Source organism: Varroa destructor, unplaced genomic scaffold (genome assembly GCF_002443255.2).
Source record: "Varroa destructor unplaced genomic scaffold, Vdes_3.0 BEIS01000001.1, whole genome shotgun sequence".
Lineage (NCBI taxonomy): Eukaryota > Metazoa > Arthropoda > Arachnida > Mesostigmata > Varroidae > Varroa > Varroa destructor.
The window spans coordinates 60,224,572-60,248,396 of NW_019211454.1; the positions used below are offsets into that span (position 1 = coordinate 60,224,572).

Consider the following 23,825-nt stretch of genomic DNA (forward strand, 5'->3'; position numbering starts at 1 on the left):
AATTACCAACCACAAGGTATTTACTAGCCATCGTCAGCAGTACCGGCGTCCGCCAGCCTACACAATGAGCAAGTTAGTAGCGAGCTCTGCTTGAATCCTCCGTTGAATCCGCTAACCAGAGCTTTTAGCTTGAGGTAAGGAATCGTAACTGCAACAGCGGTTGTTGCTAACGCCCCGGCATTGGCTGTCCCATTTAGTAATGGCAGCATTGCTGTCACCAGCAGCACTAAAACACCTTGCAGTATAGAAACCACCTTGCTAAAGTGTAACGTTGAAAATATGCAACAAATATGGTCGTCCTTATACATAGTTGCACACACACAGAAGAAAAACGTGACAAGCAGGTAGAGGTCGGATAAGCATACGTGTAAGCAAAGGTTAACCATATGTAACGAACACTCATTTGCATTTCTCACTTTTCATCTAACCAGCAACGCTATCACTGTTCATAAACTTATAACTGTGACAACATGTGTGTAAAATCCAACGTAGAGTAAGGTACTGGGACGTCAGAGGTTTCAGCTAAAAGAGCGGAGCTGAAAGACATTTTACTGTCTACATTCCTCGAGAAGAAAATGAGGATAGTTGAAAACGTTTCGATGGTGGACAGGCGCGATGGCCACACGTAAATATTAGACATGTCTTGGTGCTGGAACAGACACGCATACAAATACCTACAAACCAATAACAATTACGTAGTGATGTACTCCTCGATATATTGGCTGATCCCGATTCAGAACTCTAGGGAACGACCGTGATTTCGTGACGAACGTTTGTTTTTTATCGTACCGCTGTCTGTTATGCCTAGTTAACCCTAATAATAAAGCTATACCGGACTAATTATTTCATACTATCTTACAACTTTAAAATTCTGTTAAATTGCTGTTCCACCTCTTACCATGCGAAGGCCGGCTGTGCCAGCATCTGTTTGAAGAACCGAGAGCATGTTGACTTAAACGGTGCTGACCACTCAGCGTATTTTCCCACGGAAGTACTGATAATATTATTCTAGTTATTGCAAATTGTAGTACCAATGATGCTACTAATGGTTATTTTTGTTTTGTAATTCCGTAGTTGTTCCGTCTATTTCTTTTTCTGTCGCTCTCCTTCTTTCCAGTCCCCGTCCGTTGCTGTATTGACGATGCTGATCTTGATCTGACAGCAGTAGCAGCTATGTAGCACGGCAGCTCCCGTAACTGTGCTAACGACAATGGCTACAGATGGCAAGAGTTGATCGACATTACATATTCCTCCTCTTTTCGAACGTGTACACAGTCTAGAAGCGCAGAAACTCACCGGTTGTTTCTGTTCGTTCGTGTCTGCTAAACGATGGCTGTTAATATTGCAGCTACAGCTGATCTGATCAAAATCAGGGGTACCGAGAGCGATAGCGTTCGTCTTTGATTTGAGACCAACAACAACTAGTATTGAATAGGCGTGTTTCAGCGTTCAACCGACCTTCTACCTTTCGACGCATAGGCGGCGCGTCCAGTTGACGAGAAATTCTAATAGTAGAACGTCAGCCGTCGCAGAAGCGACTCTTTCCAATAGAACGCGTCAAGCACTGAATGTGCGATGCGCAGACACACTATGCAATGCACATCCTTCCCTCAACCAAAGACACTATTACACATACTATGACCTGTGCGAGCGTGTCCACGTCTATCCTTAGATAGCTGGCGGTTAGTAGTGCCTGCTAATTTATGCGGTACTTCTTTTCCCTACGAGCAACTAACTGCCCCTCAATATCGTTAATGACAGAGCGGATAGAAAAATCGACAGACAGAAAGACAGACAGATTCTTCGGTCACACAGCAACCGGAAGATGTAACTGACAAACTGAAGCGATTGTACTACGGGTGTTGTTACCGGTACCATGGGCTTAGAAGAAGGTGGCTAGGTAGGAACGTAGTCAGCATTCGCTTAAAGGAAGTGACACGTTTATACACAGACGCTAATATACCGACAGTTGCATAGCGGCGAGTCACTTAGCTGTTACCGACACCGGCCGGTACCATTGGTGATACTATTCTGTTGAGTGCGTTCGGTGCTTAACACTTCTCTCAAGCTGCCTGTAAAGCGTTCGCTCGTTGCCCGTGTGTGCAGACCAGAAAGATGCCACCGGCAAGTCCCCGCACTCCGGCACGGCGGCTGGTCTCCTCTTCTGCGGCATAACGTGTTGCCAATGTCGTCCTGTTGATGCTATACCAGCTTTGCAATCAAAGTAGCCTCATCTGGACGAGCTTTGCAATACGGGGCACAATTCTTTACCTGTCACTGCACTGAACACTATGAACACACGGGAAAAGGGAGAGAAAGATATTTGGACACCCCGAGTAGAACAGACCACACCACGACAGCATAGGTCACAATTGGGCCCTGACGACGAGTCCGCTATCGTGTCGTTATCGTTTTCCTTCCTTATGCGGTGCATGCAGGGGCGATGAAGCTAGGCCACTCCGGTCGGACAGCAGCAACAGTTCAGAATTCACAGGACTATAGGCTTACTGATCTTACCCGTTTCAGCCGACACAAACGCCATCGGGGAAATTCCTGCTTGCATTGTTCGTCCTAGCTTGGCTTGACGGCCTTTGGCTGCTTATGCGGGATAGATCAATTCGTGTCTCTCTGACCAACCTCAATATTTCCAGCTCAAAGCTATAAGAAGGCATATCTTTTTTCCTGGCCTGTTTGCAGCTGTTATGGCCTCTGCATTCGGCTGCTCTTGAGAACGTCAAGTATTTTTCCACGAATCTGTCTCTGGCCTTTTAGTCGTCGATCTTTTCAGTTTTCAACTTTAAAGAAATCGTCCTTATTCTGCTCCGTGTTGCACTTCCTTTATATGCCAACCAATAAAGCTATTTTTACTACCCGCTGAACCGACTACCAAATTACTGCTACACGCACGATTAGGGGCGTAATCCAACACAACATTCACTTTTTAGCTAACAGACGCACACAACTATGCGACACAAATACATACGTAGCAATCACCCTGTCTACTTTAATATAATTGTCTTGACACAATTTGTCATGAAGCCCCTTTTTCTGCTGACGGTGGCGTTGCTGCCGCTGCTGCAATTCTCATAGAGACTGCTCGATGATGTCTGCATGGCCTACACGCGTGTGGCCTTTTTCACGTCGCTGTTTTCACAGCAAACCCGATCTCCGTTCAACGCTGGTAATCGACCGCTAAGTTGGCTACTGAACTTGCACGACCAACTGCTGCTGCGGCATGAAGATTTCACGCTGCGCACATCAACGGCAGCGGCGGTGACAACATGCGTATAACAAAAACATCGATGGGAAGCCTCTTAGCTGGAGAAGCAGATTTTGCTATGTCTAACTGTTGCTGTGGATGTCGATTGGTTCGGCGCTTGTTCAGCACCACCTGAGAACAAGAACTTTTTTCATTGCCAAAGCACCCGGTTACCAGCTACACTTACCGGTTAGTGTTCACAGTGGTTATGCAACAAATCAGACAGCATTTGGGGGGTACAGCACAAATCATCACGAAAATGCTTCGTTGACTTTGTTGTATAATTGTGGTAGTCAGCACGTCGAAGTAATACACAATTGATTTAAGGTAGAAGTTCGTTCCAACTAGGGATTATCGAAGACTGTATTAGCCGCAATGTTAATATCGTAGTCTTGTTTACAGAGTATCCCCATATAATATACATATTATATACAATACATTACATATATCAATATGTTTAACAAGTATAGTAATTATTAATAATAAAATGAACTGATGCTCGCTGGTGAGTGTCGGCCGTAGCTGCTATTCGCACACGTCGCCATTCGACCACAAAGCGGTGCAAAGCATCAGCAGCTCTGACTGCTGGATCTCTATCCAGTTACAAGTCCATGCCAACACCGTCGCACCACTTCCTTTTGATTGACTCTCACGTCTGACGCGAACAACGATGACGACGACGACCGCGACTGGCTCTGACGTCTGACTCTGACCATCTGCTATAGCTGCGGCAGATCTGTTGCTATTTCTACCGCTAACGTCGCTGGTGGCGTTGCTCTTCACCGCCGACAGAATTCTGCCAGCCACGCCACGGCCGCTACTGATACTGCTCGGCTGTTGTCGCCGCCGCTGACTGGCCCATGAAAACACACAGTGTAACTGCAATAGCGGGATGGCAGCGGCGATAGTGGAAGTAGCGCGATGGCAACGGCAGAGGCGATGGCAACGTGTTGCTTCGCGTAATCGTACTGCTGTATCTCTTGCCGTTTGTTGTGTCAGTAAGCGGTTTGCATACGCAGCTGTCGTGAATTAAAACAGTAATACTACTACTACTACTACTACTGCTGCTGTTGCTGCTGCAAGAACACCAACCACAGCAGCGTGTAGCGTAGCCGCAGCAGCTGCTGTAGCCAGAAGAAATATACCTATAGTTGTATTCACGTTAGGCTGCTGTTCGTAATAGCAGTAGAAGGTTCTGTTTCTATCTGCTATGATGTACTGTAATTGGGGTTGTTCCTGCTCGTCCCGTTCATCGAGTCTACTGGAACTCGTTCGGAGGCGATTGCAGCGGAAGGCAGCACGCATCGCAGCTCGGAGAAAGTAGAATGATAAGCGCGTGTGCACTTTGCTCACCGAAAGAAGGCACAACACACACAGCATCAACATCAACCAGCGCTACCCTTATGAACAGCTTATACAGCGGTTGCTGGTACGACTGGGTAAAACACTTCGGCTGCCATCAAGAGCAACGGCGACAGTATCAGCAACTTAAACAGGAGTAACAGCATTCCCGGAATGACCCTGACGTTTAGCCGGTATCGACATGATTATGATGATTATAAAAAATAAAGACAGTATAATTTCATTGCGCTGCTAACAGAAAAACAACAACTACGGCGGCGGTGGCGGCGACGCAGACGATTATCGCAACAAAACACCAAAGGGGGCGAGAACGAACCGGGACAAAACAAAAACAATGGTAAATAGCCGAGAAGTGTATGCCAATGATGGGTACCATCAGTCTTATCGAACTAAAAAGCATTTGGCGTTGCCCCGTAATCGTGATTTTGTTTGAAGACGTTTTAGTACGACAGTAGGATTCAAACACACTCATGACAATCGAATAAATGTAAACAATGTATTACTATCCGTTAGAATAAACAATACAAAGCATTTTGTTGTACGTTAGTATTGGGTGAGTGTTGGCTCGTACCGTTATTATTATTACTTGTACTTCTTTTTTATTGTATTTGTAGTAATTCAATGGAAGTGGGTACATCGTACAGTACCCAACCACCACGGGTACGAACTACTTATACGTATTTATTGAGGAACGAGTCGCAAGAGTAGCTATGACAAGCAAGAGGAAAAGAGAACACAGAAATTACACGGCGGGGCGCACATGTTGAGCCACCCTAGTCTTTTCATTGCTTACCATCTTCTTCGCCACAGCAAACGTCAATGGACGTGAAACGTTCCTGCTGCTATTAACCAGTACTACCCACTTCTTGGCTAAAAAAAAATTATTAACCAGTACTACTCACACCTTAGCTAAAAAATATAAAAAATGAGTTCGTCTAGCTGACAGTAAAACTTGCCCAGAAATCATATCTTTCTTCCATCATCGTTTCCGTGTCCACCTATCCTCTTCCAAATATAACCCAGTATAACAATTAAATAATCTTCCACTTTACGTATCACCACCGCATCGTCTACTTTGATCAGATCCGACATAGTCATAGCTGGCTTATTCGCGCTTTTCCCCTGTCTCCAAGATCTCAGTACCTCACTAAATTTACAAATGGCTTTTCCAGCCCATATACACACACGATTTTCCTTACAGCACACACTGACTCGTATATCATACACACAGTGTAAATTTACAGATTCATCTTCCTCTCTCTCTCTCTCTCTCCCTTTCATAATCAACATGTATACATGAGTGTACGTATATGTGGTGTAGTATACACAAAAGTAGTTTAACCACGATTGCCGTATTGAAAGAAGGCGGTACACAGAAACCCACCACGCATGAGTGGGTCTCGTTTGCATGCTGTATAGCCTTTTTGCGTGTCTGCATGTCGAACAGAGTCCAAAGGCAAAAAGCAAGGCATGGTTTCGGCGTGTCAACCGATTTCCTCACAGCGACCAAGCCAGCTGGAGTTTCGCCGTCCTATGGACCAGATCACACGTTCTATAATGGCCCACGGCTGCCTTCAGCGGTTGTTCTCGATCGCCTGAGTCGCGCGTGTATAACCCGTATTTAGCAATTTGACAGCACGTGAAGGGTTAGGCTTGCCACAGGAGATCGAGGAGGTTCGACGGGACTCCATTCATTCACCGGCCAAACTAAGTTAGGCCATAGGGAACAAGTAGCACACGGCACACATTCATACGATGGACAGCAGGCTCGGCCAGGCCAAGACAACAGTAGCATAAAGGCACAGCCGCACACTACACGCCGTTGGCCTGTGACTGCCCCTGGTTGATTAGCTGTCCGATCCATTGGCTAGCTACATGGCTCACTTATTTCTCTGACGCTCACCTCACCTCTCTTTTCATCTGTTGTTCATCGCTCACCAATTGGATATGCTGTTGACTCACCCTGCAGTGCGGCGAAACGTCCGGAGAGCCAAAGGCCAGCTCGTTGTTCCGGTTATCCAGGTTAAGGTTGAGAGCTGCCGGCAGTTCGGGGCCTGCAAGGCCCCCCACCCCATCGTCCTCGGGGAACACCGGCATCTATCCTATGTTGCACAGCACTCAGCTCCTCGTCCTGGGACACACTAATGGGACGGTGAGAGAACACTGCTGGATTTTCTTGCTCCCTCTATGTCTAATTATAACAATACAATTTGCACAAATGTACAACACCAACTAAGCAACAAGGCAACCGAGCAGCCACCCAATCGGGCAGCCAACAAACCTCGACAACGAGCAACTTCTTGCCTTCCTCTGTTGGCCTGCCCTGCTGCTGCTGCTGCTACTGCTGCTGCTGCTGCTGCTGCTGCTGCTGCTGCTGCTGCTGCTGTTCCTGGTTGCTCCTGCTGCTGCAGCTGCTCGCTGCTTCCACGAGCTTCCACAACCCTCCTCACTGACTGTGTTACTCCCCTTGTCTGCTCGGTGGTGGTGGTGGTGGCGGCGGCGACGGCGGCTGCTGCCACACCGTTCCAGCAGCAGACGACGGTAGCAGCAGCACCACAAGCTGCGATGAGGACACGACTATCCAACGAGCCTAACTGACTGACTGATTCGTCGACGATGAATCGTACTGCGCTGTGTAGAGGTAGGAGCACCAGCTCTCTAGCAGCTATAAGGAACAAGAGCATCCGCTAGCCGAACCGGAGATGCAACACACAAATAACAGAATTACCCATTACGAAACATCCACACAGACAGCGACCCAGCTAAACTCACAACAGACAGACAAACGACAGCCGCTGGTGGGCCGCCTCTTTAACTGCCTCGTTGCAACGACCCGTACGACACATATTAGACGTGTATACACATTACACAAGGGTCCCACAGACACAGAGAACGGGCGCAGCCGTCGCTACAGAGCAGACGTCGCAATACGACAACACTCTATTTGTGGTGGCCTGTACTCTGGCAGTGGTCGCGCTATAATTGTTTTCGGGGTAGGGCGTCTGCTAACCGAAACCACTCGAAACCCAGAAAAGCTGCTGCCGCCGCTGCTGCCGCCGCCGCTACTCCAGATGAGTGCCACCACGAGTGCTCATTCGATTCGGCCCGTTTCGGCTGCTCTTTGTCGACATGCTGCACTCACGCCGCGCGATCCACGTTGAGTGCGCCGGCATTGTTGATAGTTGTAGTAATGGTGCAGGTAGATTTAGCGGTAGGGAGTCAATGGAACACACAGGGAGAGCGGGCCCGGCGAAAAGCGTGGCAAAGCACGCAACATCTGAACTAGAGGCAGAAACAGAGCGGAGCTCACGTAGCCCGCTATATTCTATGCTGTTCTGCGCTATCGCGATGCGTTCCTGAATGGTAAAATGTGCAGTTAGTTGACAATAGCGGGCTCCGTACCTGGATTAAGTTACTTTTCGGCTCTGCCTGTGATCGTTGGCCGATACGTTCATCTGTTTCGTCTATCCTTATTTCTCTCACATTAACTGTTTTAGTATGATTGGCCTATAGTAACCGGCTCGCCGCTGCTGCTGTTGCTGTGGCTGCCGTGTCAATGCGATCGCGACAGCAATCACAGCATCTGTTTGTTTTTAGTTCAACAAAAAGCCAAGCCAGAAAGAGCCAGAACTATGAAGGCGATGGTACAGCGGCGTTACGCTGATATACTGCTATAGAATTCACAACAATAGTAGGATGTTATCATTATATGTGTATGAGAATTGCAGGTAAAAACATTGCCTTATAGATTTTATGAGCTCCTGCAATGGAATTCAAGAATGATCCCGAATACATTAGAGATTCCGAGAGTGGCAGCGTAGACAAGCTAACTTGCAATCCCAGTGCGAATGTACAATCAGAGCGTACGTCGGTCACTGGGGTCCCGTTGTGAATAGCGTTATCATTCTAGGCGAATAGGTCATCATCCCGAACAAGTTATGCCAGTTCGTTTGTGCTTACAGAATTACACTGTTGTTCATTCGGAGCTGTAAACATATTATAGGCTCACGTATAAAAACTGATTTAACAGCCAGGTGTCAAACAAAGGCTCAATAATTTGAACACTTATTCAACCCTGCTAGGTTCAAGCTCTTACGTTAGAGTTTACAAACGGATCCTGGAGGAAGATCCATGTCTGCTAGTTATTAATGGAAAAAAATGATCTTGATAATCGGCAATCCATATACATGAAAAGCGTAGAGATCTATTTACTCAACGCCGTTTAGACTCAGCATAGCACACAAGTACAGCAATTTTCGAGGTACTAATCGGAATGGGAAACGTTCCTCACACTACCGCCATGAGCGCGGTGTAGAGCCAGAGTTTCGAGAACGTTTTACAACTAGAAAAATCAATAAAGGTCTTATCCATTTTAGTCCGGAACAAATAGTGATCATACGAGTACACGAGGATGATTCAAATATCTAATAGACTGCTAGATAAATTCATGACGTCGAATAATCGAAATCTCGAACTGCACTCGGAACATTATTCGGTTATAAAGCGAGATGCTAATGAAGTTTGTCGAGTCGATCCGAATATAATGCTTGCTTAATTATTAGGCCGCTGAGTGGACTGATTTCAAGCAGCAATTAAGGCTAGGTTACGGAACTACAACGACCCCGATGATCGTGGCGCTGATCACTAGGAAAATGACTATGTGAGGAATTTATTTAATTCACTCATTTTCAGGAACTGCATGAATAGGTGTCAGAAATTATGTCTTCGCGTGACGGTAACTAAGTAGTTTCCTTAGTTAGCATGGGATATCTCAAAAAGCACTAACATCTAATTCTTTCAGTTTACAGCAAATGAGTGTTGTACTACTTCCATTATTCAGTAGGTAATAGCGCAATGAGCAAGCCAGCGCGAGTTTCTCATTGGCTAAAACGCATAATTGTAAGACAATAGAAACTAATCATAAAGTGTTGATTCACTCTACAACGCTCTTCTAATGCCGATGTGCTATTGACAGAAAGTGAGCAACTATGAGCGGTCGTGGTTAAACTTACTACTTGGTCACTCTTGATAATTCGGCTGTTACTATTGTCTGTGCAGCTGTACAGTTGACAGTAGCACAGCAGACAGCAATTGAGTTTGGATCAAACGACGTTCAGCCAGCTACGCTGGCTTTCAGCCGGGCGAGATCAGCTGGCTTTGACAGCAGGGACCAGCAACGTCGATGCTGCTGCTGCTGCTACTGTGACCCGCCGTATTGGCAATGCTCCACATTATGACTATGAGCTATTGTTGCGAGACAGAGCGTCCAGCAGCCGGTGACCTGGGACTCTGCAGAATCCATACACTAATGCTCCCGTCGGGTCCCTCTGCCCCCACTTACTAGTTGTACTAACAGCATTAGCAGCAGCAGCAACAAGAAATGGTGATACAAATGGCGAAAGAGCAGTGCGTTCGAAATACAGCTCGGTAGAATCCTAGGAACCGCAAGAAGAGAATTCCGCGTCCGTCTACACGAATCGTACCTCGCACTTTCTCCTTCACTCTCATTCTCAAATGACAGAAACAGGTACAGAACGTAGGTAGTGATATACTTCATACAGCTACGTCGTTGATTAAAACATGGAATTCCCTGTTTTGGCTCAACAATAATGTGTCTCCTCATGAACCTTGGAGGTACATTTTAGGTGTACGCCAGATGCCGATAGTAGAGACCATTCTCGACGATCGTCTGCGATGATTGCGAACGGCGGCCTTAGACTTGGTTTCAAGTCTAAGAGCGCCGTTTCCATGCCGAATGAATACTACAGTTTTAAAGTATTTATTCAACATGAACAATAGCAAAGCTATGAAGCGTACGTACACTACAAGCAAGCAGGCAGCAAGAATGAGGAAGTGCAAGAACCTCAACGATAACCATGTTGGCATTACTTATGTCCACCATATTCTTACTAGGAACAAATAAATGTAACTGAAACGTCGTTCGAAATAGCTGTGACCACACAACACATACCGCCAGAACAGCAGATAACTGTTGGTAGATCACAATGCTGATTTCAATATTTTCGAGAGACTCCAGTACAAAGATGTATTCCAGCAAACTTCAGCTTTCCTACATTAAGGTCAAAATAGTAAAATCACTATATAAATGAACCTATATCAAACTGGAATTGTGAAGCAACCAAGATTGAATTAATTAAATATAAACTGGGACATATAACCAGAATAGACTCTACGTAGAGCTACGATGCAGCAGAAGTAGGTTTAAAGATATAAGTCTGTTCGATATTTGCTGTTCGCACTGCTGAATAAATAAATGGTAAGCTGTGCAGCAAGAACTTTCCAAGTACATGCCCCGAGGCAGCTGATTAAATATCGGCTATTGTTTACTAGCTCTTGCATTTCAAATTCACTTGATAAGGAACAATAACATGGTCGACGTCTCGGATTCAACAAGCACCTAATATGTGAGGCCTGCGAGTCATAATGTGGATCCAGCTTATTTTAATAACGTACCAGTATTCAATATTTGACCCTTTTGGTATTTCACTCGTGTCATTTGGGTCAATTGCGGTAACGCTATGCCTGTTAAACAGATGTTCGACTTGATCCAGTCGACAGGCTTAACAATCAGAAATGTACTGTATAACACAACACAGTATGCGTAACTATATAAGAACAATTATTTCACTTCGTGCGACGTTAATGTTTCCAAATATACCATAAAAAATTAAATTTTCTTCGTAGTTATAAGTTCTAACAAATCACTGTTCCCGCATCTGCATGTGTAAAATCCATGACAAAACATTTTATGGTTTCAAGCAAGCTTACATAATTCGGGTCACTAATTTCGAACCATTATGTATGAATTTAAGAAGATGCGTATGAAAAGATGCCGCTTGTTGTAACGTACAGTAGTAATAATATGAAAAAAGTTATAGCTTGCATGTAAAACATGAGTAGTTGAACACAAGCTTTTGAAATTAAGCTTCTTTACATAATAATGCAGTCGAACATTATTTATTATGAAGGAATTTACGATATCGAGCAGGAGTAGGGTGCTCCTCGGGTATGTTTTGTGAAGAGCTCGTACAGGTAGAAATAGATATAGGCTAGTGGGAAATTCAATGCTTCCATCAGGAAATTAATATTCCATAACATTGTAAGCTCAAACATTGTTCATACGCGCTTTTTCTATTGCAAATTAGAACAATACGTAATAAGATCTTAACGAGCTTTTTTCTTGCAAAAATTAATATTTATCTTGGGGCGTCGTTCAACTAACATTAGAAAACTGTGTCCGTATCTATTTTCTATTTTAAAACAATGATAATAATGCATAAACAATTATGCTGAAATAAGTAAGAAACTTTACCGAAGATTATATTGGTCATATTTAGTCAATTGAGGCTGCATCCTGGAAGCGTAAAGTGGAGATCCAACTGCCATCATGGAAACCAAACCAAACGAAGTATTTCGCATTTTAATCAGTAAAAAAACGTCTAAAACAAATAAAAAGAAAAGGAGACTTTCTAGCATTACCGTAACTCTTCCGAACTATCGAATACACAACTGTCTTCCGAAATCTATCGTACTGCTTGCTATATTATTCTGGCATATATATTTATACATTATATATATATATATATATATATATATATATATATATTAGTTTTGCAGAATGTCAGAGAAAAAGAGAAGTACGTCCGTTTCTATCAATGAATTAAGGCGTCCTACGTAGCGGATAGCCACGTATTGATATTTCTCAGATTTTGTTGAACTCGTTTTAGCTTTCTGCCGCAAGTCCTCATTGACTATCACAATATGCATTCAGTTCATAGCCCTATCTCGTTCTTGGACTTTAATGTGGTGAGCAAATTCATACTTAGGTAGATTTAACGTGAAGGAATGCCCCTAATTGTACTATTGGTCCCACTGGTAGTGACCGAATGTTGACCACGACTCCATAAGTGTCCCAAGTAAACAGAGTCAACTTGAAGCAAACAAAGTGGACGGCAACCTTAGGTGGCTTCTTGAGTTGACGGTTTCTCAGCATCGGCATGTCTGCTGGCTTCGACAACCTAAAAAAACTCCGTACACGGTGTAGTTGTCTGCTACTCGTCTAAAGGACTCAGTGCATGCCGCTTAGAGTAAATGTTTGTTATGACCGTCAGAAAATTTTTCGCAAACGATTGCAGTGATCAAGCACCAGACAACAACTCTTTGTTGAGACTGACATTACATAGAGATGTTTACAATCTCCATTCAAAGCCTGGCCGTATGTAAAAATCTATCATACTTGAATGATGGTGACAGTTGACTGGGCAGGGTCACCATGTTGGGCAAATGAATGCATTATATTACCCTATCGACGGTGTCAATACGGTGAAACAATACATCAGTATTTTATATATTGCTACGATTTTATAAATCAACATTTTTTGAGAGACATGTACACTGTACAGACAATTGTAATTCAATTCATGATAGTATGATTTTGTACAATATCACCTCTAGCAACAACTTCTATAATGGCATAGATAAAAACAGAAACCATAACGCTTATGTTAACATCTATAATATGAAAACAAGTAAAAATGTCGAGTCGACATACCTGTTCAGCAATCAACGGCCTTGGCGCTGTGAGGCCAATTCTGATCATCGCAAACTGTTTCACCGTGATCACGCACTCAATTCATTCACGCGTCTTTTCTGCACAAAAAATAGTCCTCGTTCAGATGTTCTTTCATACACTCGAACTCCCTCAACGTGCTTACGGCACGCTAACAAACAAAAACACATACACACACGCCGTAATCACAAACGTTTATATTTATAATCTACGGTAGTTTTTTGACACATGCGCACTCCACCGGCCGCCGACCAGGCAGGAAGCCATATGTGAGTTAACAGCTGCAACGGAAGAATCGAAACAAAGCGACTGGGCACCGCCAAAACAAAGTGATAGACCCAAAAGAAGTCTGACCTCGGGAGTGTGTCAATCCATCTAGTGATATCAATGGTATATTCACGAGCCGAAAAAGAGAGCGAAGGTGTGTGAGACATATAGGGCATAGCAGCAATGAGCGACTGAGTGAAAGCTAACTGACGACTGGCAAGGAATAAGCGTGGCAATATCGTAGATAGGCGAAAATCAAATGGAAACTGTACCTAGCGTAAAGGTTTGTTTTTAATTTATCTCATCCCTTAAGAAGCTTCTCTTTGAGACTCGAAATTGCAATCTCGATGTTCACACTAAACATGACGTCATCTGATCATAGTCGTGATACGTTTTGCCGTCCACACAGTCCGATACGGTGCAAAAGTGCATTGTGCATATCCAGCTTTATAGACAAATCAGAATCTGCTGGTCTAGGGTGCTATCTATAATGCACTTCTGGATTTTGAAAAACCTATGAATTGATTATGGTAATCCTTCGTTTGCTACCGTCAATATATCGACTTTTCTATCCGCAGTACGACCTGGATCCGAGGCATGTCACTGTATACGTCCGAGTTGAATTGCATAGTGACTCAAAAGTGCGCAATTCAAAAAAAAACGCGGCAAAATTCCATCTTTCTGCTATGAAGAGTAAAAAAAAACGAAGGTGTTGACTCTTATCGAATTGGATCATCCTAGAGAAAAAAACTGAGAAGAGAAAAAACCTTCTTATAAAAAACAGACCCAAGTCAAAGGCTGGGCTTCAATTTTGGATTTCCGACCAAATGCGCGACTCTAAATCTGTAATAGTTGGACACATGGAAGTTTTATGTCGCCAAAATAGATGATCGCTCCAAAAAAACGCAATACGGTAACATCCTATCATTTACTTGCTACTATAATTTTTGCTCCCACTCTGCGTGGGGACGCCTATTTTGACCTAAGCTCTAATATGCACTACTGGTCGAAAGCAATAAAGGCAGGTCAAAGGGCACGAATATTACCACCTTGTGTTCACGTTAATCTATGACGACTTGAGTTAACGACTTCGCTCAGCCATGTTCAATTCGAAGACAGCAGTCGGCGAAATAGAGACAGCCATAGCTCCAACATACGCCAGCCAGATAACCAGCAGGACGCTAGCTAATATAGCAGTATTTTGTTGCTAGGGGATAAAGGGAGTAATCAAATGAATGCAAGCAACGATTGAAGCCAGCGGCCTGTGTCTCTAGCCACCGGCAAGGAGGCAGCAACGCCAGTAAAACACTACTCTATGACCACCAGCAGAGTAATTCCGGACACACCATAGACGCTTCGAAGACGAGAGAACTATCCATAGTTGCCCACGGTTTACCTATGCCGGCGGTCCTTCTAGTCGAGGTAATAGAAATAGTTCTTGTAGATCATCGCCGTGGCCGCCGCTGCTACTACTACTGCTGCTGCTGCTGGTGTTGCTGCTGCGGCGGCACGGTGAGCAACTTTTGCTGTTGTTAGTACTGGTCGCCGCCGCCGCTGCCGACGACCACTAAGATGGAGACATTCTTATTATGGTATGGTACCATCCAAAAGCGAAAACCAGCAGCATTGCTACTGTTGCTGATGCTGGATATGTATTGTCAGGCTGCCAAGACCAGACGTATGCCATCGGCAGATTATAGCATTGTACTTGAATATGAACTCGATGTATAACAGATTTTTACATAGTAATACAGTAACGCTCAACTGACCTGATTGTTGCTCTGCATGGTCATTAGGCAAGTAATTAGACCTATTAGTTCATTCTCAGTGGAAACTGGCCTTCGAGTAGAGAATCACGATTTGCCACAAGAGTATCTGAGTACACGCGAATACACAACATACACTTGATACGAGAGGATCATAAAACGATCGATAACTCCAACTTAGTTATAGGTTGAATTGACTCTACCTTTAGAACGTACTTTGACCACTTTTTATATGCAACACAATACAAAATAGATTGGTCACGCGCACTTCTGGGCAACGTCCAATAATTGGTTGGGTTCCGAAGCACATCCGTTCTGCAGAATGTTTGATGCTTTGCAGCTGAGGTAGTCACGTGGTCTCAAGCAACTCTCGGTGGAGATTTAGCAGAGGGGCAATAGTCTGGTAACCTCCTTTAGCGCATTTAGGCTTCGGGTATCTCCTTTCCTTTACTCACTTGTTTCACTATTACTTTTAGAGAAACTTTTGTATCGAAAGCAGTTATCATGCACAATATACCGTCAGAGAGATGCCTGGTGTATAGGTCACGAAATATTTATCTCTCCATATTTAGGAGTTCTATTTGAATGAAGATGATAATAAGACTATGAAAAAACAACGTCATATACATACCCATAAAACATGTACCTATTTTGCATAATATATTATCGATTAACTACGAATGATTGCGTAACATCCACATTAGATAATGGTATCCGTCGTGTACTTATTTGACATATACACTTTTCAAGCGTACTACTATATGTGTCGATAGAATTTAGTTTTAGACATTGACCAAATAACACTACAAACAAGTGGGGCATCTCTACCAAAACCAATCAGACCAAGCCAACTTGCCTGCACTTGACGATGCAGTAAACATCCAGTAGCAGCAGCGCTAGACATCAGCCCAATCCTATACAACTCTGTGTTGCGTTAGTTTGTGCTGTCAATTTTTCTATTCTGACTCCATTTCCTATCAGCCATATCAGCAGCAAGCCATGAGACCCCAAAAATGTTTGCCTTGTATACACCTTCCCATCAAACTCATACTGATTTTTAGCACAAGTTACTTTACGTTGTTAACTTTACACATTTATAAATATGTCAATATAGTTTATGTATGAAAAAGACAACGCTGCCGGCAACGTGTGTGTTTAGCTGCTGGGCTGGGACTACCCCAGCTTCCACAGTAGCAGTAAACGACAGTGCGGCCACATGTCTGCGGCATGTCGCTGTCGGATATCGTTCTCCTGAACTTTTCAGCAAATCAATTGACACCGAAGTACAGTGAGCATGTGCCCCCATCTGTTCGCATATAGAATAGCACGTATTTCATATTAACTAACCAGAATTTAACAGAAAACGTGAAAATGTACTCACTCTTTCACAAACGTGTTTACTGGGCCCAGTGACCGCTCCGTTCCTCGCAGACGAAATTATCCTCAGCTGCGCCCTCTATCGACTGTCGCGGCAAACTATCGCGAATTAGAATCCGTCTTAATTCTAGCTTTATCTAAAGATCAATTATCACAGAAGCACTTTTGTGAGCAATTCTTCGTCCTAGTTCGACTTATCAGCAAAAGTCACGCAGCAGAAAAATTCCAGTAAAGTTTTACGTTCCGGTGACGTCAAATGTAAACACAAGCAGATCATCTGTTCTGGTTGCCTCTTCGAAAGGTTCCGCCGTCTCAATTCCGGTAAGATGTTGTTCTAATATTCACTTTATCGTATGAAGTTCGTCTTAAAACACGAAGAGGAAACGATATTCATAGTTTATTTACCCGAACTGTGCCAGATGTGGATATGCTATAGAGCGTAGTGTACAACGTAGTCAGTGCAAAGAGTTAATTGCGTGGAGCTTGCTAAACTTTATAGACTCCTTATCTCAGTCTGGCGGTCCGAACAGGGAGACTTAGTAAGTAGGTACCGCTCGGTACTTTAGTTCCGTGTGTGTAAATGTGAATGTTTCGGGTAGTGCGAGCTTCAATAAAAAATAGCTGTGGCCGGTATCCGGCTGGGAAAGTTTTAGGTGACCTCTCTGGTAGTTTTCACTGTTTGTGTGCACAACTCTATTGAATCGGTGTTCCGCGGTTACAGGAGGTGTCATTGCAACTGGCCAGAAGCGGGCAGAACAAATTTCGTACAAAAGAGCGTCTTCGCATTTAAATATGATTTCTGTTTAGGAATCGAACTGGGTGCTCGCTGCTATTTCGTAGCTTCGTAGATGTGTATCGTACGTGCAATAGATCGTGCTTTCCAGTGTAATTTTTCTAAGCGAAATGAAAAGACAGTAGCAGAAAAGTCAGATTATTATTATTCGAGTTATTCGAATAGGTGATCGAGACGCGTGGTTTTGCTTACGTAACGTGCGATTTCATCTAGGTAGGTACAGTAAGCTGAAAGATTATAATCTTAAACGCCCTCTATTCGTCCAAATTTGCGTATCAGCAGCGGCATAATTGCCACTATCATTATTTTTGGTCGCTCTGCGGGACAAAAGACATTAAAAACAGCCACACGTGCATACAGCGTCTTAAGTAAATAGAACATATTAGTCAGCCAACTAGACCGAAAGACAATTTGCGCCAGTGCATGGAGGGTACTTTATTTATGTGAACCTTTTAAACGGTGTGTGACTACACCTACTGATTGATAAAACGGCGCGAACTGAATTCTCTCTATTTGGTTAGGTGGTACTAAAGATTAGGGAGTGGTCTTTGAAGTTGTTGCCTGTTCATCTTATATTTGGCCTGAATGCATACGCTGTTTAGAGGGTTTCAAAGCTAAGCGCTAAAACCAGTTGATTCGAAAGTTAAAACAGCTAGTACGCATAGCAATAACACCATTGTAAATCGATTGTTGTATAAATAATAACTTTATTCTCCTTAATTGTATAGTTCTGTTGTTGGACTACAGATCGTGTAGTATTCATAGGGCAAACGTTTAACAGATGTGTCGAATTAGTCGTGACAATTGGTGCGACACTCGGAACAAATACTTTATGTATCTGTTTTTTTTTTTAGTTAGTCTTCTATATTTCTGTGTTTTAAATAAGTAGTATAAGCACATAGTTTTTACGATGATATCACTGTATCGCTTGACGTCATGATTCTCTTTACAATTAGCTTATGTTCCATATAGATACTTAGCTGCCAAGGTTTTACTTCTCGAATTAGAAAGTATGCTATCAATTCTACTTTAGCAAGAAATATATATATCTACCGAAAAATTTTTAAAGCATTTTTATAACCAAATTTGTGTTTAACGTGTTTCAGAAAAATGACTTCCTTGGATATCGATCAGGCTAAGAAGGACTTCCTTCCGCCTGAGGGCTGGAAACGAAATCCAATTCTGCTGCAGCTGAAGAAACTTGATGAGGCCCTCACGTATAAGTTGGCTCTTGCCTTTACTGAGGATTCACTACTTGGTCATCTGCAGGTATGGCCACTGTTTTTCACGCATTTGTTTTGATCCAATGCACGGGAAGGTATAAAATACATGGGATAAAATTCTTCGTTCGAGATGCGCTACTTGTCCATATAAGATTCTCTTTACTAAAAAAATCTCATCTCTTCCTTTACAAATGTAACGCTGCCTTCGCACCTATCCTATTATAGCTTTCTTTATGTGCTTTTAGTCCTACTCCGCTGGTTGAGGCTCCGCAGCCGTTCATCGTCCGTTATGTCCGTATAAATTTGCTATCAGTCGTCATCTAACGAGTGTAATCGTAACGTTAATAACCGTATCGATAAATACAGTGTGCTAGTTAATTTCTTCCGGCTACCCAGTGCAACTAATTATTTTAAATTTTAAATTAAGCAGATGAATTAATAGACGATCAAGTAATCTTAAGATCAAAGACGACAGCAGAAAGCCAGGTGAATTTAAGACGACATTTTATATAATTGATACTAGGAGAAATATTATGTTCTTCATTCTGTAAGCGCGAGTGTGCAAACTTGTAATGTAAGTTCATTCTCAGCGCTACTCATAGCAATAACAGAGTAATTCAAGAAGAACAAAATGGGTCCGTAGATCTTTGAAAAGTCTAGACTCTATATGTCTGGTTATTGTTAATGTGGTTGTTCGCATGATTAATTGGGCAAGGTTCTTTAAGAATTTAGATATTGGAGTTACGTAACGATATATCACAGTATAAAATCTCATGACGACTAGTCAATGTAACCTTTAAAATATTCAATGTAAATATCCGTAAAGTACGCCTACACTTCAAAGCTATTTGATATTTCCTCGTCTTTGTATTTGTCGTTATAGATAACTATCCTGTCAAGTTAGCTAAGAAAAAACGAAGTTGTCTTTGTCTTTGTCTTTTTTTATTGTTTTTAGTACAAACTTCGCATGTTTGAGTACTCTGCCCATACACTGATGTGCTTTGCCTTGGCACTCTTCTTCTGGTACATGAGCATCTCGATGGCTTCGAAAACTCTCTTCACGAATATTATCCTTGGTAAGTACCATGAATTAAACCGAAGATTCTACTTGCATTTTAGCATTTAGAGTTCAACGCTATTTACTATAACTGTATTGTCCACAGTGCCACTTGAGCTTAGCTACCAGCAAATGCTTTTAATATCAAATAATACTACGTTCCCTTGAGTTCAACAGTACCGTAGTTTTTATCTGCATGATTTTCCATCAACATCAACCTCACCCCGTTGTCAGTAGCTGTGGATGGTTAAATTTAGACATCAGAAAATTTGGTAAGACAACTTGTATAGCACGACAATGAGTAAAAACAATTTTTAGCTGGACATTATCAGATATGAAATTAGATTTTACTTTAACTAAGTTTTTAGATTCACTGAATGAGAGAGAATATGAAAGATGAAGACTATTTGAATGCCCGTCTAGCGTTCGAATAACGGAGGCCGGTTAACTGTCGACTTCAGTTATGTATAATTTCTATTGACATTCATGTTACACGTCTATATTAATCATATTGTGCTTCCTCAATTATTTTTGTGTCGTTGATTTTCTCGTTTTCGTTTTCTGTGTCCTTATCAGCCATGCTGATTGACGTCCTTGTAATTGCATTTGTGAAGGCTGCGTGCCGTCGGCGTAGGCCTGGGGTAACCCGCCAGCAGTACGAAGTGAATCCTTCTTCAACAAACCTTAGCTTCCCGTCTGGCTTCGTATCACGAGCAACGATGATTTTTTTAATAATTCTTTCGCAGGACTTCATAGCATTCGTTCCCATCGCGTTCCTCACGTGGGCTGTGCTCATGCTGCTCACAAAAATCGCTCTGGGCAGGTGAGATAATTTGCGTGTCTTAAAAAGCAAACAATGAGACGACAAAAAACAAATAGTGTGATATATTTTTCATTTTTTTATGTTCAAGTTATAAGTTCATAAATACGGTCAAATGAATGTATTCTAATCCATCCTATATTTTATGAATATACATGCTTAAAGAACACACGCTTCACTAATAAATGTTCTTTTATTGTAGGTTTTTTATTTTTGATGCAGTCGCCGGAGTGCCCATTGGCTATGCGGTAAATTGGTTCATTCAGGCTGTGTGGATGGACGCGGCTGATGTGGCCGCGCTAGAAGGATTTTTCGCGGGACAGTTCAACGACGAATGAGCCGGCCTTTTTCCGTTAACGAATGTTGTTGTATGCATAAATATAGCGCCTATGAAGTAAGATGTGAGTAAACAAAGATCTGAGCCTTGCCGATATAGCTTAGGTTGCGTCTATACAGGCCCAAAGATAAGCCTACTTAACTCATGAATAACGTACTTTCTGTATAAGGCTGTAAGTTATATGCTTAGGTCAGTAACCTTAACGTTCAAATTTTCATTACCATCAATCAATTTGGTGTAAGGAAGCGTGTAATAATGGTTTGGTTGGTAATAATGGCACATAATGCTAAGGAGAGGATTGTATAGAACTAATGCTTGAAACAATCGAAACTTCGTAGCGTTTTACCAAGCCCTCCAGGCCGACCGAGGCCTGAACTCTAATATTAAACGTCACTTTAATACCAATAAAGTAACGTGAGCAATGAAACTTTTATGCGTACAGCTTTTTCTACTCTGCGATAATTCATAGTACATTTTTCTGACACACTCAGTTATCGCATTGTTGTTATGTGGAAAGCAACAATTCGAAATGTGCATCTAAAACAACCTTCCGGTCGCTGCTACTCTGTCAGAGCTTTTCTTTCACTATAGAAAAAACAAATGGCTACTATTAAATTAAAATTACTATACACTCATTGCCCAAACAGCGTAAAACAAGACGCAAGTATTTTTATTCACCGAGATAATATAGTGGAACAAAATAAAGGCTGTACGAATTACCGAATAAAAACACGTTTTTTAACTTTAACAGAGCATACAATATAACCGGGTAGCAAAATGTGTCGGTTCCAGCAATGAGAGCTTTACGCGAAACTTGAGTGAGTAAGAACTAAAGAAACTGGTGCTGCCGATGCCCCCTTCTGCAATTATGGAAAAATTTCAATCAGTTTGTATGCGCTGTTTATCGTTTGCATCTGGAATTTGAAGGTACGATGTAGGCAAGAGTTAATATGGTAGCGAAATTGGAATACTTTGTCGAATGAAGCGCTGCAGATGCAATCCTAGTTACCTTAAATAATGTTATTTATATCCTATATATTGGTACTATACTTGTTCCCCTGGTCAACTTTTAATATATCAGATGTAATGTTAGAGGGGTGTATGGTCACTGAACGCGAAATAAATTTGTGATGTTGATATAATGTGGTCAGCGTCTTGGTGTTGTTAGTTTTTTATAGAAAAATCAAGTTTTGATGTAGTAAAAAGACTAATTTGTGAGCGAACGTGGTGTTTTAGGAGTATTGGATCATAGATAATGGTTGTTTGTATGATCATATGCACATATTTATACTAATACCACCGTTTACAGACACCAACGCGGCTATCAGGATCGTCTGCGCAGATATACACATATATCGTTAGTGGGAAAATCGTGTACTAAACATGTGTTGCATAGCATAGCTTGCTTAATATATATTGTTACTGTATATTAAAGTAGAAGCTATTAGGGAACAGCTGACTGTTGGACGTTACCTTTATTATAAATATAATCAGCCTTTTACTTAATAGCAAAACAGGCTCAAGAGAAGGCTTGCGTGTGGCGTTCTAGTGTGGCAGTAAATCTAGTGAATTTCATTGAGGAATAGCCATGGCACAAAAAGGTTAGATCTTGTTCACAACAATAAGGTCAAACTTAGTCATTGTTTGCTTTACTATTTTGAAACAAATTGTGTTTCCAGTTCTCATTGCTATAGAGAAACTTCCTAATGCTCCTCGTGTTAATACGAGGTCTTATATAAAAAAAAAAAAAAAACAACTGGTGAGATAGCATATTCCGCTATCGGTTTGCTTCGAAAAGCCATAGATAGAGAAATTACGTATGGGAACGTAAACCGTACGTATATAGAGGTTGCCACAACCTACGAAGAGAAAAAAAAGTACCGCTAATACGTACTAAAAATCATCGTTCAAGCCCAACTAGTTTGAAAGGTTCGCTGTATCTGCTTGTAGCAGTCTAGCAGTCCTAGGCTATCATTGGGTGCCTTAGTTAACTGAGATCAAGGGAGAAGCGAGTTTAAAAAATACGAAGGTGCAATCACTTATTATGTTCTAGTCAAACAAAGTACTGTGTTTATCATCTCGTGTGCGAAACAGATTATCTTGTGTTCAACGCACGTATCTAATCGGACAGTGTCGTCCAGTACAAGCGATAGCTAAACCAGTGTTCATCGGCTCACAAAAAATTCCCTCGCTATCTCCGGTCGAACTACTAAGTATTTAGACGTTATTGGACAAGACTTTTTTTTAATAAAGAAATAGAAACCTCACTATAAGGTTCATGCACCGAGTTATAAGAAATATTTGGTCAACGGCTACTACGGAGAACATTCATCTAACCAACCTGGAATATCTGACAATGCAAAATTTGGTGCGCAGAAATGGAAATTATCGATGCTGAATTACATGTTGGTCTTAACAACTTCATGGCTGGTATTTTCTGAAACGTCATCGATAAACAAACAACGAACAAGAACAACGAAAGCGGAGATCCAAAAAAAAATAAAAAGGGAGTTCCGTGTTAACTAAAGCACGCGATAGGAGTGCTGGCCGGGTAAAGAATTGCAGTTTGGTATAGGCGCGCGTCGGCCGTGTGGCGTAGGTCACATTTCCTCTTTACTCAGCATTCCTCACCGTGGCCTTTGTCTTTCTCGGGAGATTGAAATAATCATGAAATTGGTGGGATGGCTCGCAATACATAACAGGTAAAACGTTTTATTAGAAGATGTAACTTCCGTTAGTGAAATTTATGAATATTCCAGTGGTTTGCAGCTTTTAACGCTTTGTAGCATTTTGTTGTCATATCACGGTAAAAAATATTCTACTGCGCAACGGAAGATAAGTTTAAGAAACACGTGAACACTTAGGCTTACGAATATATATATATATATATATATATATATATGCTCTATTAAAACCGATTTATTTATTCAGTCATATTAGATATCACTGATAATGTGATATAAGAAAATCATCC

General features: G+C 42.2%; 2 protein-coding genes across 17 annotated transcripts in view; one reads left to right on the plus strand and one right to left on the minus strand.

Annotated features, from left to right (window-relative positions):
- LOC111243330 (uncharacterized) overlaps window positions 1–16,672 on the minus strand; it is a 67,011-nt gene extending 50,339 nt beyond the window's left edge. Inside the window, exons 1-2 of one of the 10 annotated variants that reach the window (XM_086991868.1) lie at window positions 16,626–16,672; window positions 13,194–13,291 (exon numbers count right to left, since the gene is read on the minus strand). In XM_086991868.1, coding sequence (XP_086847994.1) covers window positions 13,194–13,241 — 48 coding nt within the window. In that variant the 5' untranslated portion in view covers window positions 13,242–13,291; window positions 16,626–16,672. The other 9 variants (XM_086991867.1, XM_086991869.1, XM_086991892.1 and 6 more) reach the window with 9 other exon arrangements.
- Window positions 13,622–22,001, plus strand: LOC111243334 (polyisoprenoid diphosphate/phosphate phosphohydrolase PLPP6-like). Of its 7 annotated transcripts, none has more exons than XM_022788712.2 (5): window positions 13,622–13,761; window positions 18,521–18,683; window positions 19,593–19,713; window positions 20,271–20,517; window positions 20,717–22,001. In XM_022788712.2, exons 2-5 carry the CDS (start codon window positions 18,525–18,527, stop codon window positions 20,850–20,852), a joined length of 663 nt encoding a protein of 220 aa, XP_022644447.1. In that variant the 5' UTR covers window positions 13,622–13,761; window positions 18,521–18,524; the 3' UTR covers window positions 20,853–22,001. The 7 variants fall into 7 exon arrangements, with proteins under 7 accessions (XP_022644447.1, XP_022644446.1, XP_022644445.1 ...); XM_022788711.2 differs by lacking the exon at window positions 13,622–13,761 and adding an exon at window positions 16,776–16,942; XM_022788710.2 differs by lacking the exon at window positions 13,622–13,761 and adding an exon at window positions 16,949–17,164.
- Window positions 22,002–23,825: the final 1,824 nt, after the last annotated feature.